Below are 24,947 nucleotides of genomic sequence, written 5' to 3'. Positions count from 1 at the left end.
CAGCTGCCTGGAGTCTCCACCTCAGCACCACCACGAGTGAGAGCCCTGCGCAAATGGCCCTGTCTTCTCTTCTTATAGGGTCAAACATCATCTGAATGACCAGAACTTAGGCTGCTATGATTGGCTCTTGAGTTAGCACCTCCCCTTAGTTAGCCCCACCTTGGGCCCCACCTTAGTTACCAATCCACACCCACATAGGTTTTACACCTAATAGGGGTTTGGGCCTGGGACTTAACACCTTGTAAGACTCAATGAAATACACTGAATTACTCAAAGGAGACAAAAGCCAAACTCTTCAAGGGCACTTGGTTGAACTAAGTGTTAAAAGCCCATTTTGCTTACCAACACATCACATACCATAATTTGTTCAGCCATTCCCTAACTGGGGATGTCCCCTCGATTTCCAATTCTTTGGCATCACAAAAAGAGCCAATATAAATATTTCTATACAAGTAGGTCCTTTTCCCTTTTCTTTGATCTCTTTGGTATTGCTGGGTCCAAGGGTATGCACAGTTTCATAGCCCTTTGGACATAGTTCCAAATTATTTTCCAGAGTGGTTTGGATCAGTTCACAGCTCCACCAAACAGTGCATTTGTGTCCTAATTTTTCCACATCCACTCCAGCATTTGCCATTTTCCTTTTCTGTCATATTAGCCAATCTGACAGGTAGCAAGTGGTGTCTCAGAGTTGTTTTAATTTGTATTTCTCTAATCAGTAGTGATTTAGAGCATTTTTTTCATGTGACTAATGAGAGCTTTGGTTTCTTTTCCTGAAAACTGCCCGTTCATATCCTTTGACCATTTATCTACTGAGAATGGCTCTTATTTTTATAAATTTGGTTTAGTTCCATATATGTATTTGAGAAATGAGGCTCCATTTATTCCTATGCTTTCTAATGTTTTTAATAGGAATGAGTGTTATATCTTGTCAAAGATTTTTTCTGCATCTATAGATGTCAACTTAATCAATAGATGTCAACTTAATATTGAACCAGCCCAGTATTCCTGGTATAAATTATACAGATATTTTCAATAAAAGCACTTAAAATGCTTTAAAATCCAATACTAGAAGATTGTTCAGCCTTATAAATTATTGAAAAATTAAGAGTTCACACTTTTGTTAATTTCCCCTCCCACAGAGAGTGATTAAATGATCTTTCCATCATATATTCAAACCCCTAGCTTCCTTGTCAAGGAGGAGTGGCTTTTAAAAATACCCTCTGTAGGTATTAGGGACTATCCCCCACTCCCCTCCCCCCCCACCACGATTTTGTTGGTGTAGGGAACTGGCACGGAGAGACCCCCCCATCTGCTCTGCCTCCCTAGGGGCTATCCAAAGAGTGGGTGGCTTACTTAGGATCACAGCCAATACGGTGTCAGGGGCAAGACATGGATCTCCCCAAGTCTACAGCCTGTGATTTATCCATTACAGCTACATGGTCATTTAATGAGGTCTTGAAGTAATTCTTACTACACAGTAAATGTACTAGGTTTTTAGTTAATCATTTACTGTTTTCCTAATTGAGAATCATTTTGGGGGTAGTGGAAAGTATGTTGGCTTTGTAGTGAGAGGACAACTTTAGGTTCCTATTAAACCCAAATTCAATTCTAGGTGTTCCTAGCTCTGGGAAGGTGAGCAGTCACTTTCCTAATCTGACCTCAAACAGTAAATCTAATCCTTCCTCCATGAAACATTCTTTCTGAAACTTGAAGCGTATCCTTGCCTCTTCTCCAGGCTAAATCGTCCCCTCATTTCAGCCGTTCTTTAGCTTAGGCTCCTGTTTGTCGGTGTAGCTTAGGAAAATAGAGAACCAGAACTGAATGCGGTACTCCAGATGTCATCTGACCAGGGCCGAGTTTAACATCGAGTTTTAGAACAAAAGTGAGTCATAGGCTCATAGGTTTATAGCTAGAAAAGACCCTAGAAGCAGGCCAAACTCTATTTTTACAGACGAGGAAAGTTTAAGTAATTTGTACAGGGTCACACAGGTAGTTAAGTGTCTAAGGCAAGATTCAAACTCGCATCATTCATCTACTGGGCTTGCTACCTAGTGACAACAGCCCCTCTTGAATCCCATCAGGACTCTGTCCATTCATTCTCCTTCTCTTGACTTCTTGTTGGGCTTTCTTCTCTTTGCCTTATTTCGTAAAGGTTTTTCCAGTTTTCTTTGTATTCTTTATATGTCAGTTTTAATTCTATTATAATATTCTATTACATCAACGTAGCACAATTTAATACATCTGTTTTGTTTGGGGTTTTTTTTGCAGTTTCATATTATGTTATGAAAATCTTTCAACTGATAAGCTTTTTTGTTTTTAATAACACTTTCAAGGAATATTCCCAACAATGGAATTACTGGGTCAAAGGCTCTGCCTAGTTTTACATAATTGTATTATATAATTATATATATGTAATTATGTGTAGTTTTATAAGTTTTGTACGTATACACACACACATATATATAACTATATATCATATATAAGCTACACATACACACACATATAATTATGTGTAAAAATATATATTTTGTTCTGTATTGCCAGATGGCTCTTCAAAATGATTGTACAAGTTTGCAAGTCCACCAGCAATGTTCTTCTACAACCCTGCTGCCACTGGGTTTCATTGCTTTCAATGATTTTTGCCCATGTGATGGGTGTGTGACACCTCAAAGTTGTTTTTATTTGACTCTTTTCAATTAGTGAGGCTAAGCATTTTTTCAAGGGACTACTAATTGGTCCTTTTCAAAATTGTCATTTATATCCTTTAACCATTTATCCACTGTAGACTGGGAATGACCATTCTGGGTTTTTTAAATTACTTATAAGTGTCAAGTTTCTTTATTTACCATAAAATTTTCCCAATGTTTTATTTGTATGTTTTTGGAAATTCTTTTTCACACAGTCAAGTACATTCATCTAGTCCTTTGTAATTATTTGTTGGATAAAAACCAACCCAAAACAAAACTTTCATCTCCCCTTCACAACTAAGAAAATGTTTTATTTTCTTCCATATTTTTTTTGGGGGGGTATGTTTAAACATTTCATTAAACAATTCACTTAAGTGTGTGGTATAAGATGTGGATCTAATTCCCTTTTGCATCAACTTGCCGCTGAGACCTTGTCTTCTTTCCCCAGCTTTTATTTTCTATAGGCTTGTCAAACACTCATCTTTATTGTATACATTTGGTTGTATGTCTGGTGTCTCTTCTGTCTCTCTATTCCTAGTACTCCAGGTGGTTTTAAGAACTGCTTTGTACTCTGGCGTCTTCTTGGACTTTTTTGTTTTGTTTGCTTTTTTCTTTTTTCACTCTGACATCTTCTTGGGGTTTTTTTTTTTTGTTGTTGTTTTGCTTTTTTCTTTTTTTATTATGACATCTTCTTGGGTTTTTTGTTTTGTTTTACTTTTCTTTTTTTACTCTGACATCTTCTTGGGTTTTTTGTTTTGTTTGCTTTTTTCTTTTTTCACTCTGACATCTTGGGTTTTTTGTTTTGCTTTTTTCTTTTTTTACTCTGACATCTTCTTTATGTGAATTGTCCCCACCCAGTTTGTGATTCTTTTTAACCAGTGGAGGACTTCTCAAGATTCAAAATGATCTTATTAGATCCTGCCCCTTCTCTTCGTCCTTGTTGCAGCGCTTCTTCTGCGTTTGTCTCATTACCCTCTCTATCCAGTCTCTGCTTTGGACCTAGATCTATGTAAAGCAGTGTCATTCCTGTCTCTTGGGGGGAGAACATGCCCACCTTTCCTTGCTCACTTCCCTATTTCTCAGTACCACCAGCACATCCTCTCACTTTTCATAGCCAGTCAGTTACCAAGTCCTCAGTCTTCCTTTACTTTTATCTTTTACATGTGCCCCCACCCTCTGCCTTCCCAGCGCATTTCTAACTCCACCTTTCCCATGCAGCCTTCTCTATTGTCAGTTATCACTGCCCCACCCCCCCAACACACACTCAAATGTTCCTGTTTTGTACCTCTAATGCACTAACAATGCATTAGTTTTGTCATGTTTCCTTCCCACCCCCAGTTCTTTCAGCGCATGTGAGCAGTCTCTCATAAAACCCACCTATGCCTTTCTCATCCTGTGCAAGTCTTGCTCTTCTAAAAATCATCTACAAAGGATCCAAGCCAATAGGGAACCTCTCAAACTTAACTGTACTTGATAAAAATTTTTTTGAATTGTGACAAAGGGGAAAGAAGAAACATGCCAATATCCAGTATTTTCTTTTTATTGAGACATGGAATTTTTGTTCCTTTTCATATAACTTATCTAATTAAAATATTCATCTTGGTAGTTACCACAAAAAAGTAACATAGAAAATTCTATTTACATCTGGGGACCAAAATACAAATGCAGAGCAGGCCAACACCTGACTCCCGTCCCTCCCACCCCAAAACAAAAACCAAAGCCCCCAAGAAACCACTCACCACACTCACCAAAGATCACAAAGGATTAGTTTGGTGGTCTGCACGTAGTGTAGCACAGAACATTTGAAATTGCACAAGTAAAGGATCAGAAAGGCTGAGACACTTGACATTGTTTTTCACCATCAGCAGAGGAGGATGTTTCTACCTCGTCTCCCTCCCTTTCCACCCAGGCTTCTATTCCTCACTCTGAAACATTCAGGAAAGGCAGGATGGCCAGTGGTGAACAGCACTAACTGGAAGCCTTGTTAGAATGGGACAAAGGGGAGTAGACATGGGAGGAATCCAACATATGATAGAATGAATCCTTTAATTCCCTCCCTGTCTAAAAGCCACTGGTAAGGAAACTTCTTACAGACCCAACTGGATCTCTGACATCACGAAAAGGTATCAGTCAGTGGTAAAACCCCCAAACGCACAGTGTAAAACAGACTAAGGATGGCGGACACAGAGGGTGATCTATTGTGCCTCTGTGGTCTCCAGGCTGATCTCCATCTTCAAAAGTCTGTGCCTGATAAACAAGAGAGATGGGGAAGGGAGGTGTGGAGGAGAAACAGTGTCATTGGAGCTCAGAAGTAGGGACCCAAGAATATTCGACACAGTCACCACCGGTATGGTTTAGAGGCACATGATGCAGAGCTCTGCACCTTGACCCAAGGCTCATGGCTCATGTCTCTGGATCCTCCAAACCAGAAATGACCGTGGCTTTCCAGGGTGTTTCCAAGTGCTTTGGAAAGGGTCCTGGCCCTGCAGCTTTCCCAGGGCATGGCATGTGGCTAACACAAGATGCTCGGATTTACTAATCCAGTTGGCCTCAGCAGAAATGGGGGGGGGGGGGGCCAGGGAGGGGACAGAGTAAGTTTCCCCAGAAAGTGTGTCTGGTTCCTCTGTCTGATCTTGGTGCTTCTTGTAGCTAGAGTTCCTATTTCCAAGTGTAACTCCTAGGTGGCACTTGGGCGCAGCCTCCCTTCCCTGGTCTGACTCTCACCTCCTCCACCATTTCACACTAAGCTTCTACTGTCAGAATGGCTATTCAGAATTACAGAAGCCACTCATGGCACCAAGTGCCACATTCCTTTTTTCCCTTTTAGTTTCCTGACAAACGGGCAGTGAAAGTCCCTTGCTCGTCAAATCTTTCCCTCCAAAAACAGAGGCTCATACTGTACATGCTGACCATGTGAGCTACACAAATTTCCAGAAAGTCCTAAAAGATGCTGTGCTCTTCTAACACATGATCTTACTGTGTTCTTTTTAAACTCTCCAAATACACTACTCTCTTTTAAAACCATTCGCTTCCAGCAATAATTCACAGGGAGCGAAGAGATTAAAGTGCCTAACTTTAAAAAAAGCAAGAAACCTTTTCCTGGGCTATATGAAATCTGGAAACATGTAGCTGCCTGTTTCCACCCTTGAGCAGAGGGAAAGAGTGAAAAGAAAAAATCTTTTAAAACTGTCTGAGGCAGGAATGGGAAATTCTGAAATTGCTTGGGAAGAATGGGAAGCGACAGGCTGTGCAAATCGAGGTTTCTCCCCCAGGATGTATGTCTTGCACTAATACTCAAGTAAAGCACAACAGGACAGATTAAGAGCGTTGAGGAGAGTCCATCACTTTTCCAAATAAGCGCCTTAATAAATACTATTTGATGACAACAATAAGTGAGAATGAAAGATAAGCATCTGTACAGGAACTGAAAAGCAACACCAGGAAAATCTCCCACCTGGGGTTAACAAACAAGAACACATTAACAGGTTTCAAGATCCTAGTGCTGTCCAGGGAGAAACAGACTGCCTGGTAAGGGAGCATCCCAGGACTCCCAAGGCTTTGCCAACACACACAACAGGCACGGTGGAGGCTGGGGGGGGGGGGGGGGAGGGGGGAGGGCACAAAGAGGGCCAGTCTTCCCTTTGGAACAGCATCCCACCTTAAGAAGAGGTGGTGGCTGGGCCAAGCTCAGGGGATCTTCTGGCCTTGACTAGACTTGCATTCTATCCAAATGCTAGGAAAGAAAGCAGCCTAAAACAATGTAAAGGGGTGTGTGTGTGTGTGTGTGTGTGTGTGTGTGTGTGTGTGTGTGTGTGTGTGTGTGTGTGTGTGTGTGTGTGTGTGTGTGCAGAGAGAGAGAGGAAAGGCAGAAAAATACTGGGGGTATTATAAATACAATCTGGGGAAATATTTATTAATTAAAACTATTTTTCATAGTTTACAAAGAGGTTTTCTAGCAAGGTTGAATTGACCTTAAAATCCTTGGGAGGCCCAAGGCTTCACATCTTTCCTTATAAAGTCTCAAGTGCTCTCTGGGCAGGGAGGCAGGAATTGTGTGCAGGTAGTTTACAGGCACTAAACCTGGAGAAATGGGTCCGTCAATCCTTGGGCAGGTTTTGGAGATGCATGTGGTAGCGACTGGCTCCATGGAGCAAAATATCCTAAACTCCTCTGTAAGCTTCATTCTCCCTCTTCCCCTCCTTCCTCACCAGCCCCTTCTCTTTTCCCATCTTTGGGGAAGGTTTTATCTCCGGGAGAATCTGTTCTTGAATGCCTTGATCGTCTTGGCCATCATTGGAGCAATTTCTACAAGAAAGAAGAAAAAGAAAGTCAGGCCTGACGACTGAAGGCTTCCATCTCTCACCTCTCCAATTCACCGAGAAGCACATTCGTGGACCTGGAAGGGCCCTTAAGACTTAGAATTTCGGTGCTAAAAATGGACATTCCTAATCCAGACCACTGTCTATCCCTCAGCCCCACCCCACTTTAAATACATGAGGAAGCCCCTGAGAAATGAGCTACGTAGCTAAGTAGCACCAGAGGCCTGACTCTCGCATCCAGATCCCACCTCAAAGTTTCTTCAAGCAGATTATGCTATTTTTCTTAATACACTAAAGGAGAAAAAACCCCAGGATCAAATCACCCTGGTTCTTCCATGACCAACTATTCTCTATGAAATTCTGAGATCTTGACTTTGACTTAACTTTCCTCTCCCACCTTTGCCTGCTTTGTGACATGGAACTGTGAGACCAGCTCCAGGTTTTAACCACCTTCCTCTCCCCTTGCCCGACCCAGCACACCTTTTATAAAACTCAATAATATCTAACATTAAAAATAAACTGCTATCCCATTAAATGTCAAAGCACTGTCTTCATCCAGGGACCTTTACAGTCCCTTCTAATTCCGACATTCTATGATTGTAAGAGCCAATGAAAGACACAAATAGGGAAAATTCAGTGAGGACCTGTAGGAATCAAAGAGCCAAACCCGCTGGTCACCATGTGGTGCCAGGGCATGAGCTCCACACCACTCACTGACTGTGCAGCTGAGGGCAGGGCTGTAAAAGGAGAGGGGAAGACGACACAGCCTCCAAGGCCCTTTTCAGTTCTAAATCTATGATCATATGACAAAATAATCAGACGGCTCATTGAGTTAACAGCCGTCAGATTCTACCAAAGGTCAAGACACCAAAGGTAGGACTGAGCTGCTCCCCAGTGGCTGAAGTGTTGAAACCCTGTGGTTCCCAATTAGTCTGATCCTCTTTTTAAGATTTAAAGCTGGAAGGGATCCAAGAGGTCATCTTCCCCAAATGATGAAGAAAAGGAGGCTCAGAGCTTTAAATGACACATTGACCTTGTGCTAAGGACCACCACTTCCACCCACATGACATTAGGCAGAAAAGATGAGGGGTCCGACGCTTCCCTCACACCCCTGCTGTGACTCACTTTTTACAGGTGGTTTCCTAGGATCGTAAGACACTGTGCTGCTGACCGCTGAGGCAGAGTGGGCGCTGCTGGTGCTCGGGCCATCGTACAGCTGTCCTTCCTCGGCATTGTTATAACTGCTGCTGCTGCCACCGCCGCCACCACTGCTGCTGCTGCTGCAGGTGTAGCTGCTGTTGGAGGTGTATGGGGCAGGTTTGATCCTACAAGAAAAGACCCAGCAGCTGAATAAGAGCACAGAGTCAAGGACTGCCAAGCAGTGCTCAGAGAAGGGTTTCTCCTGTCTGCTCCATTTTCCATTTTGAGAACCTTGGCCATAAACACACAAATCATCTCTTAACTACACTTTTCAGCTCACCAAGAGCTGGTAAAGATCCTCTGGGTGGCACTCAGTGGCCAGCACCAAACAGCACTTGGCCTTTATGAAGCTCCTTTTCCTCAACGTTCCTGGGGAAGTCAGCGGAGAAACACTGTCCCCGCTCTGCAGACAAGGAGACACCCAGGGAGGAAAGGTGACTGGCTCCCTCCATGCTGGTCACCACTCTGCTGGGTGGCTGGCTACCCACCAGAGCATGGTGGCAATCACAAATGGAGAGGATCTTACTTGATCTTTTCTGGAACAGCTGCTCCTCCAGTACCAAATCTCTCCTGTCGTCTTCTGACATCACGAGGCGGCTTGGCCACAGAGTTGACAAAGGCCATCTTTGCTTGTCGGCCTACAGGGAAGCAGAGGAGTCACTCCTGGGCTTGGGGACACGAAGACTCTCATTTTGGTGTCACAGATCTTAAGATACAGAAGAGACTTAAGACGTCCCCAAGCAAGGATCCCTTTGACAACTTCCTTCACACGTGGTCATCCAGTTTTTGATACTTCTTTCACTTGGAGACTCCAAGTGAAAGGGGTCTTTTGCTACCTCTCCCCCAAGACAACACCCTAACATTCAGATAGCTCTCATTGTTGGGGACTTTTTCCTTATATTGAGCTGAAACCTGACTTCTCTTCAACTGTCACCGTTAGACTGAGATTGTTCTAAGACATGAGAAGACATTAGCTTATTAATAAATGACCAACTCTGGAAACCTCCCTTTACTTACAGCAGCCACCACGTGGGTGGCACGAGAATCTGTGGATGGGCCTGACATGGACTGAAGCCAGATGACTGGCCACTCCCCCTAATCCTGAATCTCCTAGCCCTTTCCCCTCCCCTCTTTACCTTTGGGTTTGTTGGCATGAGCTGATCGAATGTTCTCGGTCAAGAGGAGCAGTCGCTGCTCCCGAGCATCTTGGAGCCGAAGATACATCTCCCGCCAGGACTCAAATTCCTCTGGCCTCTCTCTCTTAAAGTCTCGATGGCAGTGAATTTTCCACAGCTGATCAGTCTCTTCAGTTAATACCTGAAGCCAAAACACAATGACTTTTAGAAATGTTGTTTTCTCAAGACAGATTATTCCAAACACTTTTTTGATGACTGTAGCAGTATGTATGTAGGTTTAAATTTTTTCCCCCCAGGTTAAGAGCTCTGCTCATCCCGCTAGGGACAACATTTTGTTCCTGGCATAAACTACCTACACATAAATATCTGTCATGGCACCTCACATATTGTATAAGGTGCTCTAGTCTACAAAGGGATCTGACCATGCCACACTCCTGCTGAGTGAGCATTCAAAGTCCTTTATAATCTGGCTCCAAACTGTCACTCAGCCACAGGCACTCAGTGCTCCAGCCACATTAGCCCCTGCTCAAGTTCCCCCCTTATGTGACACTCTTGTTTCCTGCCTCCACCCCTCCTCTCCTGGCTCTCAGGACTTTACTACTCAGCCCACAGATTGGCTTGTTTACATTTTCTCTCTCCTTAGCCATGCACATGCTGCCTCCTTCTTATCTCCACCTTCTCCTCTCCCCAGAAATTGAGACTCCTGGAGGCCAAAGATGAATCCTGCTTCCAGCCCCCTGCACAGAGCAGGTGCTTAATAAATGCTTGTTGAAGCTCACATACTATCCTATGCTATAACACCGTATTTTGATTCTCACAACCACCTAGGTGAAACAACGCAAGGATTCTCTCCTTCGATCCCTCTCAGAACTCAAATGGCACCTGATATCCTACATGCTTATCAAGTAAGGCTGCAGATCACAATTATCAGTGGTGGTGGTCTCCTACCCTCACCCAGGCCCCGCTTAATCTCCGGGTGCCCTAGTTTCTTCAACTGTAAAAGAGAGATGATAAGAGCACCTACCTCCAAGATTGTAGTGAGGACAAATGAGACAACTATGAAGTGTTCGGCACAGCACCTCGCACAGCAGGTACTTAATATTTATTTCTTTCCCTCCTTCCCCCTTTACTTAAATTCCATAAAGATAGGACTGCCTTGTCTAATTTTCCTGTTTCTCCCAGGACCTAGCACAGTGCTCTGCACATACACTGAATGTGAATTAAGTTCTCAATTTGGAGAAAAGAAACCGGATGCCCAAAGAGGTTCAGTGACTTTCCCAAAGTCACCAGAATAGTGTGCAGCAAAGCTAGGCTCCCAGTCAGGGTGTTCTTTCCACTCCACCTTTTGTCTGTTTTCTCCACTGCTCTCAGCACAAAGAAGACAACCCAACCCCTGCCCTTGGGACCTTACAAATAATCACTACAAAGCTCGGGGCTCCAAAAGACTCCAGAGCTCTGCTTCTGCTAATTCATCAAGGTAACTGTGAAGAGGCAGAGATGAGGTACATAACCACTTAAGCAAAGCCTCAACATTAGCTACATTCTATTCTGACATCAGTGCTACGGAGGAAGCTGTTTTAAAAGGCACTTTACTCATCCTCTTTTAAGTGAAATAGTTAATGCAAAAAAAAAAAGACTGTCTCAAAATGATTATAAGTAAAATCTACTTGATGATAAAATAATTTGGACAGGTCTGGATCTGACCTATATTATTCTTTCCAATAACCACAATGTAACTGGATGTCAAACTCAAATGTTGCTTCCCTTCACCCCAGGGGTTCTGGTGGCAGAATTCTCCCTTGACCTTTGTAACTAGGCAAGCCCAAGGGTGCCAGGAGAGTTGGTAGTAAGCATGTTTTTCCTCTCTCTGAATCCCACCTAGATTCTGGCCCCAGAGGCTTACTGAAAATGACTGGAGCAGGTGTTGAACACATGCTCACTTGAAGCCCCTGAGCCAAGCCAGAGATCAGAGAAAATAGCAAGTGCCTGTTGAACCCTTACATGTGCTAAAGAAACAGCAAATAAATGGAAACAAGGCCATTATTCAGTGACTGCAAAACACTGAAGACTTGCTACCCTAGCCCACCCCCCACACCTAAAGGAGAAACTCACGTGGTTGCACTCCTCAATTCTATAGAGTTGCTCAGGAGTACATCTTTCCAAAACTGGTTCAAGTACAGAAAAAGGAACACCCCCAACTTCATAGATTGCTACAAAACAGAAAAAAAAAACAGGAGTGAAGTGAATTGGAGATTCACTCATTAACATGTATTATATGCAAAGTATCATACTTGAGGCTGGGAGAAATGCAACCATAAATAAGACAGTCCTTGCCTTCAATAGGGAGATAAGACACATACACCTAACTACAACACAAGAATATAAAGTGATAAGGAAACCAAATGAATAAGAAATCACTTCCTACTTGGGAATTGGGGAGGGAGAGAAAAGGGATCAAGGAAAGCTTCCTGTAGCACTGGACTGGGGCTCAGGAGGATGAGGAGAAAATGAACACACCTTGGGGGGGGGGGGTGGGAGCAGGGGAGAGGAGAGGAGAGAATGACATTCCAAATGTAAGGAACAGAATGAAGAAAGGCCTAGCCATAAGCACAAAGCATCTCGCTTAGAGATGGGCTCCATCACAGACAATACCCAAGGCTGAATCAAGTTTACTCACAGTCTATGTTATTATTGAGGACTCTGATGCACTGTTGGTGCAAGGACATCATCTTCGGTAAGTAGGCACACTTAGAACCGGAATAGACTTGCATCTTTGAATTCATCCTACGTCCAGTAAATCCAGCTTCCTCTTCTTCATGAGGTGAGGAGACTGCTATAGAAAAGAAGAGATGATAAAACTAAATTTCTCTCAAAAAGTTTCCTTTCAAAATATGTCATTCACAAAAATATAGATTAACCCTTCACTGGCCTGCATCATTTGAAAAGCAGGACCATCTTTGTTCAGAGCAGCTCTACGAAACCATTAGTGACAAGTGTAGTAACCATTAGAGAAAAGGAGCCACGTGCAGCCCAGGATTTGCATTCAATGGCCTCCTGTTCTTCTGGGGAGCAGGAGGATCTCAGACCAAACTAGACTAATGAATCTTCTATTAGTTTAGATCTCAGTAATAAATTAACCCTGGGTGCTAGAAAAGACCTCCCCACCCCACATCCTCAAACATCCAAAACAAGCACAACTGCTTTGCCAAATCATACCCATCCAACAAAATGGCCCAAGTTAAAATACTGATTTTTTGCTCTAGTATGGAAACCTCCCAGCACACTGAAGGACCTTCTGAAAGGAGACGGGACAGCTGGCAGGCAAAGAAACGAAAGCACTAGTTACTGACGGCAATGCTATAATGCTCTTCATTTATGCTGGGGAAAAGTCAAAGGGAATAGGACAGCAGGATGTCTTCAAGTCTTTGGAGGGCTGTCACATGGATGAGGGACTGGGGAGATTTGTTCTTTTGGGCTCCATTAGACACAACTGGCTACACTACATAGAAGCTTAAAGGGGCTGCATGTCAGGAAAAACATCCCTCACAATTAGAGCTCTCCAAAATTGGACTAGGCTGCCTCAGGTGGGCTCTCCCTCCCTGGAGGTCTTTAAGCAAAGGCTGGAGCTCATTTGGTGGGTCTGCTGTTGTGGGAGTTCTTTTCACGTAGAGGCAGGACTAGAGAAATGCTAAGATCCCCTCCAAATCTCAAATTCGAAAGTGATTCTGGGAGACACTGGAAAGAAAATGAAGCAGCCAAGAAGTCACTTTTAGCTTTTCAGAACCTCAACTAATGCTTCAACTCTCATCCTTGTCTTTCTCCATACTGAAGCAACCTTCCCATCCCCACACAGGGAACCTACCTTTCCTCTTTGGCTGAAAGGAGGGAATCAGTTCAAGAGAAGGAAGTGGACGATAATTGGCCTGAATGGTAGGCAAGGGGATGTCCGGTAATGTTGGAGTCACATCAGTGGACACCTGCAGAATGAGAGTGTTAGTCATTTCAGTCAAACATATGTTCCGAATTGGCTGAGTAGCCTTCTTCCCTGAGGAAATAAATGGCTAAGTAAGCACATGCCCAAGGTCTTCAATAAATTCCCTCTTCCAGCACTGCAGCAGGAGATTCACTATTGGACACTCAGAAAAATGAGTGACTCCTCCATAAAATCCATGTGGGCATTAAGCAAAAAATTATGAAGCCCAGGCCCCAAATGACCCTGACAAGGAGAAGGAACATTTCTAAGACCACATCCATGAGTCTTGTAGAACTTGTAGAACTTGCCTCAATCTTTAAAGCCTTACAAAAGAGAGAGTCCAGGAGAACCCACTTGAGCTCTGGTAACAAGCAGATGTCAGGCCTGGGGAGACACGACCCCTCCTTCTTACCTTTTTCAGTTTGGCAGAGCTGGCTCCAGAATGCTGCTTTTCTGTCTTGCTCTCATTCATCTTAGGGAGTTTCTGAACAGTGTTATTAGAGTTTTTATGATCAGCTTTGGAACCGTTCTGCTTACTGTGACTTTTCTCTGCACGAACCCCAGTTGTGGTTTTAACAACCTTCTTTTTTTTCCTCTGGGGCTGATCGTAGCTGAGGTATGATTCAAAAGACATGGTGGGCTGTTCATAGTCATCATCCACATCTGTCTCCCCAGCCCCTGCAAAGTGACTCGACGGTTTTCTGTCTGAGTCAGAGGCTTTGGATTTCCCTTCCCGCGTCTTTAAGCTGTTAGATCCCCCTTTCTCTTTTGGCTTGGGAGAAAATTCTCCCTCCCATTTTCCCACATCAAAGCTGTCCACACTCAGCTTGGTCTTTTCCGATTTGGATTTCTGTGCATCTTTGTGCTTTGTTTTTTTCATATGGTTGACAGAAGTCACCTCCAAGGGAGGTAATAACTTCTTCTTGCTGCTGCTGCTCTCTTTGTCCTTCTCTCTCTTGACAGTACTAGACAATGTCTGCTTCTCCTTGGAACTGGTTCCTGAGGGAGACCTTCGGCCCTCTTCTCGAGAAGCAGTCTTAGACACTTTTTCTCGACCCAAACTAAAGGTCTTCTCCTCTTTTGTATCCAATCGATGCTTCTCCTTCTGTGAAGTCTTGTGCTCTTTGCTCCGACTCACAGAGACTCTATCCTGGGGTTCACCCAAGCGTCTCTCTTGGCTATTTAACCCTCGGTCCTGAAAGACATGACTATGGCTTTTGCCAACTTTCCGATGTGACACCAGCTGCTCCTCCTCCTCTTCTTCTTGGGGTTGATCATAGTCCATGGAAAACTGCTGAGGGCTTGTGGAAGGCTGAGGTGAGTGAACATGACTACTGTCTGACAACTCATGATCTGAGGCATAGAATGGGGAGGTTTTGTTCCATCGCTTTCTCTCATCTCTTGTTTCACCACTATGTGAGGCCTTGGGCATTCTCTCCACCTCGGAGAGCTTCCGGTGCTTTTTCTCCCGGCAGTCAGGACTGTGTGGCTGGCTACAAGAGGCCTTCCAGCTTTCCCGATAGTCCACCTCCATTTCCTCCTCCTTGGGAAAACCATCTCGGGGGCGTTTTCTAGAGCTACTTCTCTCGACATCCTGCTCCTCAGGCTCAATATTCCTAAACAAAACATAAGAGGAAATAAAAATCATTTCATTAACATTCATCAAATATCTCCTGTGTAGAGAACAGGGGACAAGGAGTTGGGGGTGACAAAATCCATAAAGGCTCTAAGTGTGTTTCAACAATCCAGCTAGCACCTTCTGTGGGGGTGTAAGATCCACCCACAGCCAGCACCCAGAAAGCTGCCAACAGCACAGGTTCTTTTGATCTGCTTAACTAAGGAAAGCAAAGTGAAGGGGTTGGCAAGCTTACTTTAATTCAGCATACAAATACCATTCATTTTGTTCAGGGGAAAAACCTAGAACCCTGAACTTCAGAGCAAATTACAAACAAATTACAAACATCAACAGACAGACCTTGTCTGATTCAAATCCCAATACATAGTTACCAGAGTTCGACAAAGTCTCAGCATCCGGGTTTACAAGCTGGAGGGCTCCTTAGCTACAGCTGCCCGGAGTCTCTGTCCTCCCTTCTTACAGGGCTTCAGATGTCATCAAATGTCATCTGAATGACCAGAGCTTAGGCTCTGGTGATTGGTTCTTGAGTTGGCCCCTCCCCTTAGGACCCTGGGAGGTTCACATCCACATAGATTAGGTTAACACCTAATAGGGCATGGCTCTGGAGTTAATACTTCCCCTTAGCCAGCCCCACCTTGGGCCCCACCCCAGTCACCAATCCATACCCACATAGGTTCCACACCTAATAGGGGTTTGGGCCTGGGGCTTAGCACCTAGTAAGGCTCAATGAAATACACTGAATTACTCAAATGGAACAAAAGCCAAACTCTTCAAGGGCACTTGTTGAACTAAGTGCTAAGGAGCCCATTTTGCCTACCAACACAAAGTGACATAACCAAATCTATCTGGAAAAAAGATCTGATCACCAGTGTTAAGGGTGGATTAGAGCAGGGAGCACCTGAGGAAAAGAGGAGACAAAAGAGATGACTGCACATAGCTAGGACTGATATAAGACAGGTACAGGTGTGATGAGTAAGGATAAAAGACAATTAGAGGGATCTCAGATTGCTTCTTTCCTTTGGCAGTCTATATAAGCACCCAATCCTCCATGCACAGGTTATTCTCTAGTCAACTGTTGAAATTTCAGCTCAAATGTATCTGCCTACCCTCAATCATACCCACCCCACCAATCTCAAACCAGACCAATTACCAACAGGCTTTCTATTCCTAATACCACTGCCTCTCTTTTCAGACTGGGAGACAGGCCAAAAAATCCATTCCTGGGAAAGAAGATAGAAAAGGGTCCCCAAGTCCCAGAATCAGGACAGTTGCCATTCTTCTCAGATCTGACTACCTGAACCACTGTGGGGTTCACATCAGGACTGGGAACAAGGAAACAAAGAGGAAGGAAAAGAGAAGATAGAAAAGGGAGTGCTGGATCTGGAGTCAGAGCACCTATTACCCCTGACATTTAGACAAGTCTCCTCTATAAAAATAAGGGGGTTGGACCAGGGCCAATTCAATCTAACAAGTATATGTGAGGTGGCCTCTAAGGTTACTTTCAGCTGTAAATCTATGACCTGATGAGCCTTTCTGCACTCTTGGGCACCAGAATCTGCCATGAAGTAGTATGGGTAAAGAACATCTTCTTACCTTTCAACCTCCTGAGCAACAGGGACTAACTTCTTCCAGCGGGCCACTAAGTCCTTGGCAAAGCCTCCTACTTGCTCATGTTTCCGCAAGCCATTCACTGTTTTCCCAACACCTGTTTCCTGTAAAATATATGAAGAAACCAGCAAAGGGGGTTAAACCCAATTTACACCAGATTCAAAAGACCTCAGATTTTCTGAGGTAAAAACTACCATCATATGTTTACCAAACACTCCTACCTATCAAAAACTCATTTGACAAATTTCTTTAATATTTAATTTCTTAACCTAAAATCTTTGATCACACAGAGTAGCAAAACTCCATTCTATGGTGAGGGATAACATTTAACTCAGTGCCAGAAAGGCTTTTCAAAGCAAAAAGACCACAGTGAACTTGATAGGAAAAGTCTAACTGACCTTACGTACTAGAAAGACTAGTGTTCCAAGTCCCAGGTTTGCCATTTATTATCATATTAACACTCTCCCCCATTCCCTAATGGTACACTCTAGTGAGTGTACCATGTAATACTATGTGTTCTCTATGGATCATATTCCCCTACTAAACAGTAATCCCCAGGAAATGAAGGACTATCTCTCTTAGCACCCCAAAAAGTTCTAATGTATTCAATAAGCACTAATAAATGTTTGCCGAATGAGTGTCAAATGAAGGCGTAAATTTGGCAAAGTTCTCTCATTTCTCTAGATTTCTTTCCTCTTCTACAGAATGGACACACTAACACCATCACTGCCCTGCCTGCCAGACGGAAATGTCCTCTTACCCTTTTATTTTCAATTCAACAAGCTTTTACCCAGTGCCCAGTGTATGCGAGACAATGCAGTAGGTGCCAGGAATACAAAAGCTCTCAAGGAGCTTCCTGTCAGTATCTACCAATACTCTCTCTTGTCAGGTAGGTTCTTCTATTATTTTTATGGGAAGATTTAAGGTTGTTAAGGTTCTCTTACCGCAAGAATGTCCACTGTGATAGGCAAATCTGAGAGTCTCTTCAGATGTTTTAGTAGCTGCAGAGACAAAGAAAAATTGACAGTTACGATTTCAATCTGATTCACTGGAACACATGAAAACTTCCTTTCCTGAAATAACAATGCTACAGAATATACTTGAAAGAGCCATCAACTCTACTGACATTTAGTATTTTGCCCCAGACTTGGTAAAAGAGCAAGACAGCATCAATTACAGAAAAATGCCACATAGGCCTGGCAGCAGAGGAAAAAAGGAAGAGGAGGGGCTCAGAGAACTGGCACTGAGCCTCCAGGAAGCAGTCACTCTCTAAATGCTTTTTTTTTTTTTTCAAAATAAGGTAGGTAGGCACAGGCAAAGAGTAGTTTCCTGCTGAAATTTCATCTGCATTAATAGAATTTTTCTTTTAATAATGGATAATAAGATGACTGAGTAGCAGGCAGAACCAAATTAAGTTCTCTTTATTTTTCTTCTCACTTTCCTTCCCTTGTGGGGCCCCTGGGAAGACAGTGCTTTGTAAACTATTACCCCTATACACACTTAAGTTATTATTATTCATCTCAGTATTCACCATAACTGGGACTCAATTAATTGAGATACTTTGTTGAGCAATTAATTCCAATTTTATGAGTAATGCTCCCTCGATTCCCAGCCTGTTCATATTCCTCCAGCTCTTATTTAGTTTTTCCTGTCTCGCATGCTGGTCACTGTTATCTTTGTCTATATAGGTACCCACGACATGATGACTGTGTGGTACACAGTGAATGCAGAGTGAGAAGTCAGAGGATCTGAGTTAGAATTACAATGCTGCTACTTACTACCTAAGTTACAATGAGCAGGTCATTTTCCCCTCTCTAGGCCTGGGTCCTCCTCCTCTATTAAACCAAGGGGATGAATTAAATGATTTCTAAGGCTCTTTCCCAAACTGAATCTTTGATCCCATGGGATAATGCACCTGTCTGCCTTAAGCAAGGTTGAAAAATTACCTCTCATACTCCCATCCCAGGCTTCTACCCTTCACTAATACAACATCACAAAATCAATACCACGATGACAAAGAGTGGGGTTCTCTAACACCCTGTCCTATTTGGAACTGGAATTCAGCTCACCTCACAGCCTGATTTTATAGATGAGAAAACTGAAGCCCACAGAAGCCAGACTGCCTTGCCTGAGGTCTAATGGCTAATAAGCAGCATAACCAGAGTCAAATCCAGGTCCTCAGTCTCCAAACCTGCTGCACCACTATATTAAGAATGGTGTATTTACAGAGGGCTGCCCCCGCCCCTTAGCTCGATATCCTACCTAGACCACTGCCTTCTTTGCCTACCGTAGTTCCAAGTCTAACAAGAGTACAAAAGGTAACTCAGAAAGATTTGTGAATAAAATTTTAACATTTAAATACAGAAAATGAGATGTGCTGATTTTCAATATGTCTTCTGTCATTAAGTCTGACATAAAGCTTTTCAATTCAGTACTTGGGATGCTTTCTGGGCATCCTACCTTAGCTTTGAACATATCCCTCCCCTTCTCTGTAAAATGAGAAGAGGTTGAACTACATGATCTCAAAGGTCTCTCAGATCCCCAAATTCTACGGCCATTGCACTTTCCATTGAAATATGGCAGCGTTGACCTAAAGTGTGTGTCTCCAAATAGAGAACAAAGCAAAGAAAGCAATTGTTCTTACTGGATAAAAAGAGAACCAGTAAGAACAGTGGTTCTCTAAGGGAAAGGTTTTACATTCAAATGAGTGAAAAATTGGTGCCTAGGATACAAAGGCAAGGCTTGTATTTTGAAAGGTGGTAAGCAATATGATATAGTGCAAAGAACACAGGATTAAGAATGAGAAGTCCTGGGTTCGAATCCTGACTCTGTTACCACTAGGGGGGTAAATCATTTCCCCCTCCTAGCCTCAAATCACCTGTAAATCCTTTCTAGCTCTAAAGAGTCTATGTGGTTTTGTGAACTTGTGACCCCCACAAGACCATTAAAGCAGCACTGATTAAAAATGATCTGAATGATTTGATTTACCTGAATACTAGGGATATACTAAAAAAATCTCCAGAAAACTGAGAGACATGACAAATTACCACCCCCAATATAAGGATATTAACCATGCAAATAAACCACCACAACACCAAGTAACAAATGGAAGGAAATGGAGCAAAGATTCTCTGGCCTCTTAACACTATAGATGCCACTGAAACAATTCCACATTATCACACCATGATAGTTCAGTCTCTATGGCTAATGAACAAAATTTCCTGGGCCCCCAGCAATGCCAACAACACTGATGACCAGTGTTGGGGGTATGTTTACTGCCTTCTTTTAAAACCCACTACCAAATAATTAGGGAGAGGGGTACTTCTGACAAAACCCCTATGGGTCAGTTGAGATTTGAGGTTTGCCAGTTTCAAGTCCACTATGTCCAACAATGGAGGAAAAAGGGCCTCTTTCTCATAGTCTCTTCCTTTTCAGCTAAGGATATGCATGAAGATAGGCTTACTAGGTATGCTTTTTCCCCCTGCCATCAGAGGGTGGGTCACAGCAGATCCTGCAAGGGAACAAATATGTTCACCGGCAAAAACGCACCCCAAACGAGGAGACTAAAACTGGTCAATCCAGAATGCTGTCAGCCGGGAATTTCTCAACTGTCATATCTATATGTACACATCCACGGTACGATGACATGTTCACAATGGTGACCCTGAGGTACTATGAAATACCATCACAGATACCTGCTTTTTAAATCATATTCAATAGAGTTCAGTGCATGTGTTATAATTTTTTGAAAATTGACACCCATGGTAGGTATTATGTTAACTTTCTAACCAAAACAGATCAATCAGATCATCCTAGTTCCTGAACGTACCAGGTAAAAGTTTACTGTACTATCAGCCTAGTACATAGCCTGAGAAGCTATGACAAGAGCCTGGGGAAAACAACAAGATATCTAAATAAAGTGAGAAACCGTAAAGATATATCTCTCCTATCGCAACACGAGGTGTAAATAAAAGCAGATAAAATTGAAATGCCAACCGAGGAGTATACAGGCATTTACAACACAGCAAAATTCTAGACGTTGGTAATTACTACCTTTCTAAGGTTAAGCCAGCGCACACATTTTGCTAAGTATGAATAAGGATCATTTCAAAGGCAAGTCTCTGCTTACAAATGCTGAAATTGGGGAGACTAGGGGTAAGCAACATTCTGACAGAAAAACATTTAGCAGATACTTCACCATGGGACACAAATTTTCTCCTCATTTTCTAAAATCAGTTTCCATTGCCTAAAACAAATCCATTCAAAACCTGAACATCAAGGAGTCTTGTCACTGACATATGGCCAAGTACTAATGACTTGCCAAGTATCTTAGAAAATCGTCTCCTCACTTGCTTGAAGACCAAATACCAAGTCCAGTACACTATTGCACTTCAGTGAAAAAAGTGAGAATTACGATTAAACAATCTAAGGATATAAATATAGAATATAAACTAGAGATCTGTCTTCGTTTTGAAATCTATTTAAACTTTTATAACTACTTGGGGGAGCACCTTTGTAGTTAACAAAATGTCAATATTTCAAAGATCCACAACTTCATCAGTGTAGGCGCCCAACTAATGTAAACTGAAATAGCTCTGTGCCTTAGCAGCCACTTTCCTGAACTGCTGCAGCATAACAGCAGCAGCAACTAACATTTTCATAGGGCTTACTTACCATGTGCCAGGCCCTATGTGAAGGGCTTTACAATTATTATCTTACTTGATCCTCACAACAACCCTAGGAAGCTATCATCCCCTTTTACAGGTGAGGAAACTGAGGCAAACAGAGGTTAAGTGACTTGCTAAGGGTAACATAGATAGTATTTGAAGCTGAATTTGAGGTGGAGTTTTCCTGACCCCAGGCATAGGACTCTATCCACTGTGCCACCTAGCTGACTCTATGAAACTTTGGGAAGAGTGGGGAATCTGTTAATAGAGGTTCACTCTTCTCCACAAAAATCAAAGTCTGTGTCCAGTGTTAGCTAATACAAAGAGACACAGAGATACATCAGATTTACTTCTTGTTTAGTAAGCCCTTGTTACAATATATCTGCTGAGTTCACAATTTTCTGTTTCTTTTTTTGGTCTTTGTTGTCCCTCCCCGTGACACTGGCACCCTCCCACCGCCCACTCGGGGTCCTATGTGCCTGACACATAGTAGGTGCTTAATAAATGCTTGCTGAATGAATGATGGATTGAAGATTTTAAAGCTATGTACAGACATTAGACTTGAGTTTGAATCCTGGCTGTCTCACCTACTACCTGCTGTTTGACTTTATGGAAATTATTTCCCTTCTCTGGGCCTCAGTTATTTCATCTGTAAAATCTCTAAGATCATTCCTTTTGGTTCTAAATCCTATTATCCTTAGAATGCTAATGAGGTGAGAAGTTTCCTTTTCCTCACCACAGAGTTGTTCCTAAAAACTAAGTGGGAGTAAGCAGTGGGGGACAGCGGCAAAAGGTAGGTCTGACTTAGCAGGACACAATGATGATCCTATGCCCACGAGGCAGTTATCAGTGAAGTAGAGGTGTTTGTAGGGCTATGAAACAGAAGTGAAACTTACCCCACACGTACACCATTGAGGGAATTCCTTCCTCCCAACAAGCTAGTTAAGTCAGGAAGGGGAACTCCATTTAGAGTGTTTATGTTGCTAACCAGAATTCATCCATCCCCACAAAAATCACTATTATAAATCTGAAAATACGCATGCAGTGCTCTCCTACCACATACATAGAAATCTCAGGTCTTTTGTGATAAGCACACATGAGAACCTTAACTGTTGATAATAAAGACAAATTTGCTGCCCATTAGAAATAAGTATGTGAAGGGGCTCAATCAGTATTTATTAAATTTACTATTTCTGAGAGCAATGTTTAAAAAAAATTTTTTAAGTGTAAAAGAACAAGGTTGCTATATTTCATAGAGACTAAAAGCTAATAATTAATTTTTAAAAACTATAAATGATGGGATTAGAACTCAGGTCCTTAGACTTCAATTTCAGCCTCTTTTCCACTACTTATACTGCCAAATAAGATGGCTTCCTTAAGAACTGCATTGAATTGAGTTCTGAATGAGCAGAGTTAATTAGTTTAGTACACAGAATACAGAGGCTATTTCAAGCATGCACAGATGCATAAAACCTGGTTTGTGACAAATGGAAAGCAGGCTCACACAGGTCTGAGGCACCCAAGGGGAATGTGAATTTCACTAGATCCTAAATATAAAGACAAATTGCTAAGCCAAAACTTTTTCCAGCCAGGATACCACGCTATGATGCCAAAGAACATCAAAACCACTAGCTTACTTTTGGATCATTAAGTTGGAAATTTGTTTATACAAAGAAATTTAGATGTACATCTTAGTATGCAGAGGGTACACTACTAGAAAAGGATAGAAGTGGTGCTATACTGGCAACCTTTAGAGGGGTGAGGAGCGGCGTGTAAGTTCAAACTTACATAATAAAACGGCTTTTCTCTAAAAGTGGCTACTATTTAAAATAGAATGCAATTAATAAAAAATAACGCCTTTTGGATGAAGTTTGCAGTAAGGAGCTGCAAGATATTTTTATTCAAACTAAAAAAAAAACCCAGAAGGTTTTAGGCTGCTTTAGGTCTTGGGTTTCTGCACTCATAAAATGAGAGCTTTAGAGAAAATGGTCCTTCCAAGGCAGTTGTAATAGTAAAATTAAAAAAAAAAATTCCAACTGCAAATTAGGATTTTTTTTAAGTGACACGAATGGGGCAAAGAAAAAGGTCAGTGCTCTCTGTGATCCCTACTAGCAAGTAAGGAGGCCATCAAAAAGTCTCCAGTCACTCCAGGCCACACGCGGAAGCCGTAGCAGAGTTGGGTTTGGGAATCCCAGTCAAACTCTACAGAAATCAAAGGGGCAGAGGGGGCCGAGCGCCGAAGCCACAGCGGGTCCTGGGGCTCGGCACAGACTCGGGCACAGCCGGGAGCACCGTCAGCGGAGGGGTGCAAGGAGGAGCCTCCGGGGGAACCAACTTCTCCTCGCAGACCACAGCCGCCCGGGGCCGCTCCGCTCAGGGCCTGCGCCCTTTCTAGGAACCCAGCGAAGCCCGCACGGAGGCCAGGAACCCCGAGAGCTCGCCGGGCCTGGACCCAGGCTGGACGGAGGCGACCGTCCCGCCCCCTCGCCCAGAACAAACTTTCTGATCCCCAAGCCCGGAGTCGCCGGAGGCAGGAGGGGGAGGGGGACCCCGGGCTGCGCTCCCGGAGTGGGAGCGGGTTCGAGCCGCTGACGGCGTTATTAGTGGGGAGCTGTCGGGGAGCGGAGAGTGGGGTCCGGGCCCACGCGCCGCCCGCCTGCCCGCCGCCTCCCCCGGCGGCCGGACCAGGCCGGTGCCCGAGTGACCGTTAAGCGGCTCGCGCCGTTCCCCCCCCCATCCCCCCTCGGCCCCCGCCTCCAACGCCCCCCGCGGGGCCGCGAGCCCCCGGCTCCGCCCCGCCCCGCCCCGCCGGCACCGCCCCTCGCCCGGTCCCTGCCCCGAACCCGATCCCGACCCCGGCCCCGGCCCAAGACATACCTTCTTTGGCTCAGGGTTCCCGGCCAATCTCGACTGCAACCTCTCCACCACTTCCAGGACCGACTCCGCCGCCATGGTGGTCACTGGCACGGCCTCCTCGCCGGGACTGGGCTCGCGGCGCCTCCACGGCCAGGGGAAGGGGGAGAGGGCGAGGGAGAGGAGAGCGCACCTCCCGCGCCGCCTCCACAGCGCTGGCGGAAGCGGAACTGGCGCTTTCGAGGCCGCGAGGGAAGGGTGAGTGAGCCCTAGGGCTGGCCCCGCCCCCGACGTGCTCTGGCCCCGCCCCCGACGGCCGAGCTAGTGAGGTGTGAGCTCGCCCAGAGCAGGTGCGCTCCTGCCCCGGCGCGTGCGCGGGGGCCCGGAGGCGAGTGGCACATGCTGTTCTGCTGCCTCGGCTCGAGGCTTCACCCGAGAGCCCCGCCGCTGCGTCCTACCAAAAGTGAGGATCAGAGGGTGACCCAGGTCCCTACCCACGGCCTGGGCCTTCTCCTCCAGGGTCTGCCCCCCACCCCATCCCCGTCAGCCCTCCTGCTGCTTCCAAGCATGCCCAGGGCTCTGCCGTCCTTACAAAACAAAACAAAAAGCCCGGCCACCCTTCCGTGGGTCCTCTTCCTGAGATCGCACGTTCAGATAATGCAGGATTCCGTCCCATCATTTTAGAGATGAATCTGATGAGGGTCACACAGGGTGTAACAGGAGGGGCTGAGATTCAAACCCAGGTCTTGGGGCCGCACTGCTGCTTCCCCCTCCTCCCTTTTCCACCCAGAACCCAGAGAGGGGGTACAGCAAAGCAAAAATTGTCTATGCTTGTCACCTCTGTTTCCACTCCTTGAAATCCAGCCTG

General features: G+C 44.2%; 1 protein-coding gene across 2 annotated transcripts; it reads right to left on the bottom strand.

The window, feature by feature from the left end:
• Window positions 1-6,827: 6,827 nt before the first annotated feature.
• Window positions 6,828-24,372, bottom strand: ELOA (elongin A). 2 transcript variants are annotated; one of them, XM_036745093.1, is made up of 11 exons: window positions 24,104-24,372; window positions 17,504-17,560; window positions 16,545-16,663; window positions 13,728-14,931; window positions 13,205-13,319; window positions 12,020-12,172; window positions 11,455-11,552; window positions 9,343-9,523; window positions 8,733-8,844; window positions 8,132-8,331; window positions 6,828-6,992 (listed from the first exon to the last, which is right to left on the bottom strand). In XM_036745093.1, the coding sequence occupies exons 1-11, from the start codon at window positions 24,176-24,178 to the stop codon at window positions 6,931-6,933; spliced, it is 2,376 nt and encodes a 791-aa protein (XP_036600988.1). In that variant the 5' UTR covers window positions 24,179-24,372; the 3' UTR covers window positions 6,828-6,930. The 2 variants fall into 2 exon arrangements, with proteins under 2 accessions (XP_036600988.1, XP_036600986.1); XM_036745091.1 differs by having other exon boundaries at window positions 12,020-12,175; window positions 24,104-24,305.
• Window positions 24,373-24,947: the final 575 nt, after the last annotated feature.

The sequence above is a fragment of the Trichosurus vulpecula genome, chromosome 2, assembly GCF_011100635.1.
Source record: "Trichosurus vulpecula isolate mTriVul1 chromosome 2, mTriVul1.pri, whole genome shotgun sequence".
NCBI classification, from domain to species: Eukaryota; Metazoa; Chordata; class Mammalia; order Diprotodontia; family Phalangeridae; genus Trichosurus; species Trichosurus vulpecula.
This window is presented reverse-complemented; position numbering and strand designations above follow the sequence as displayed.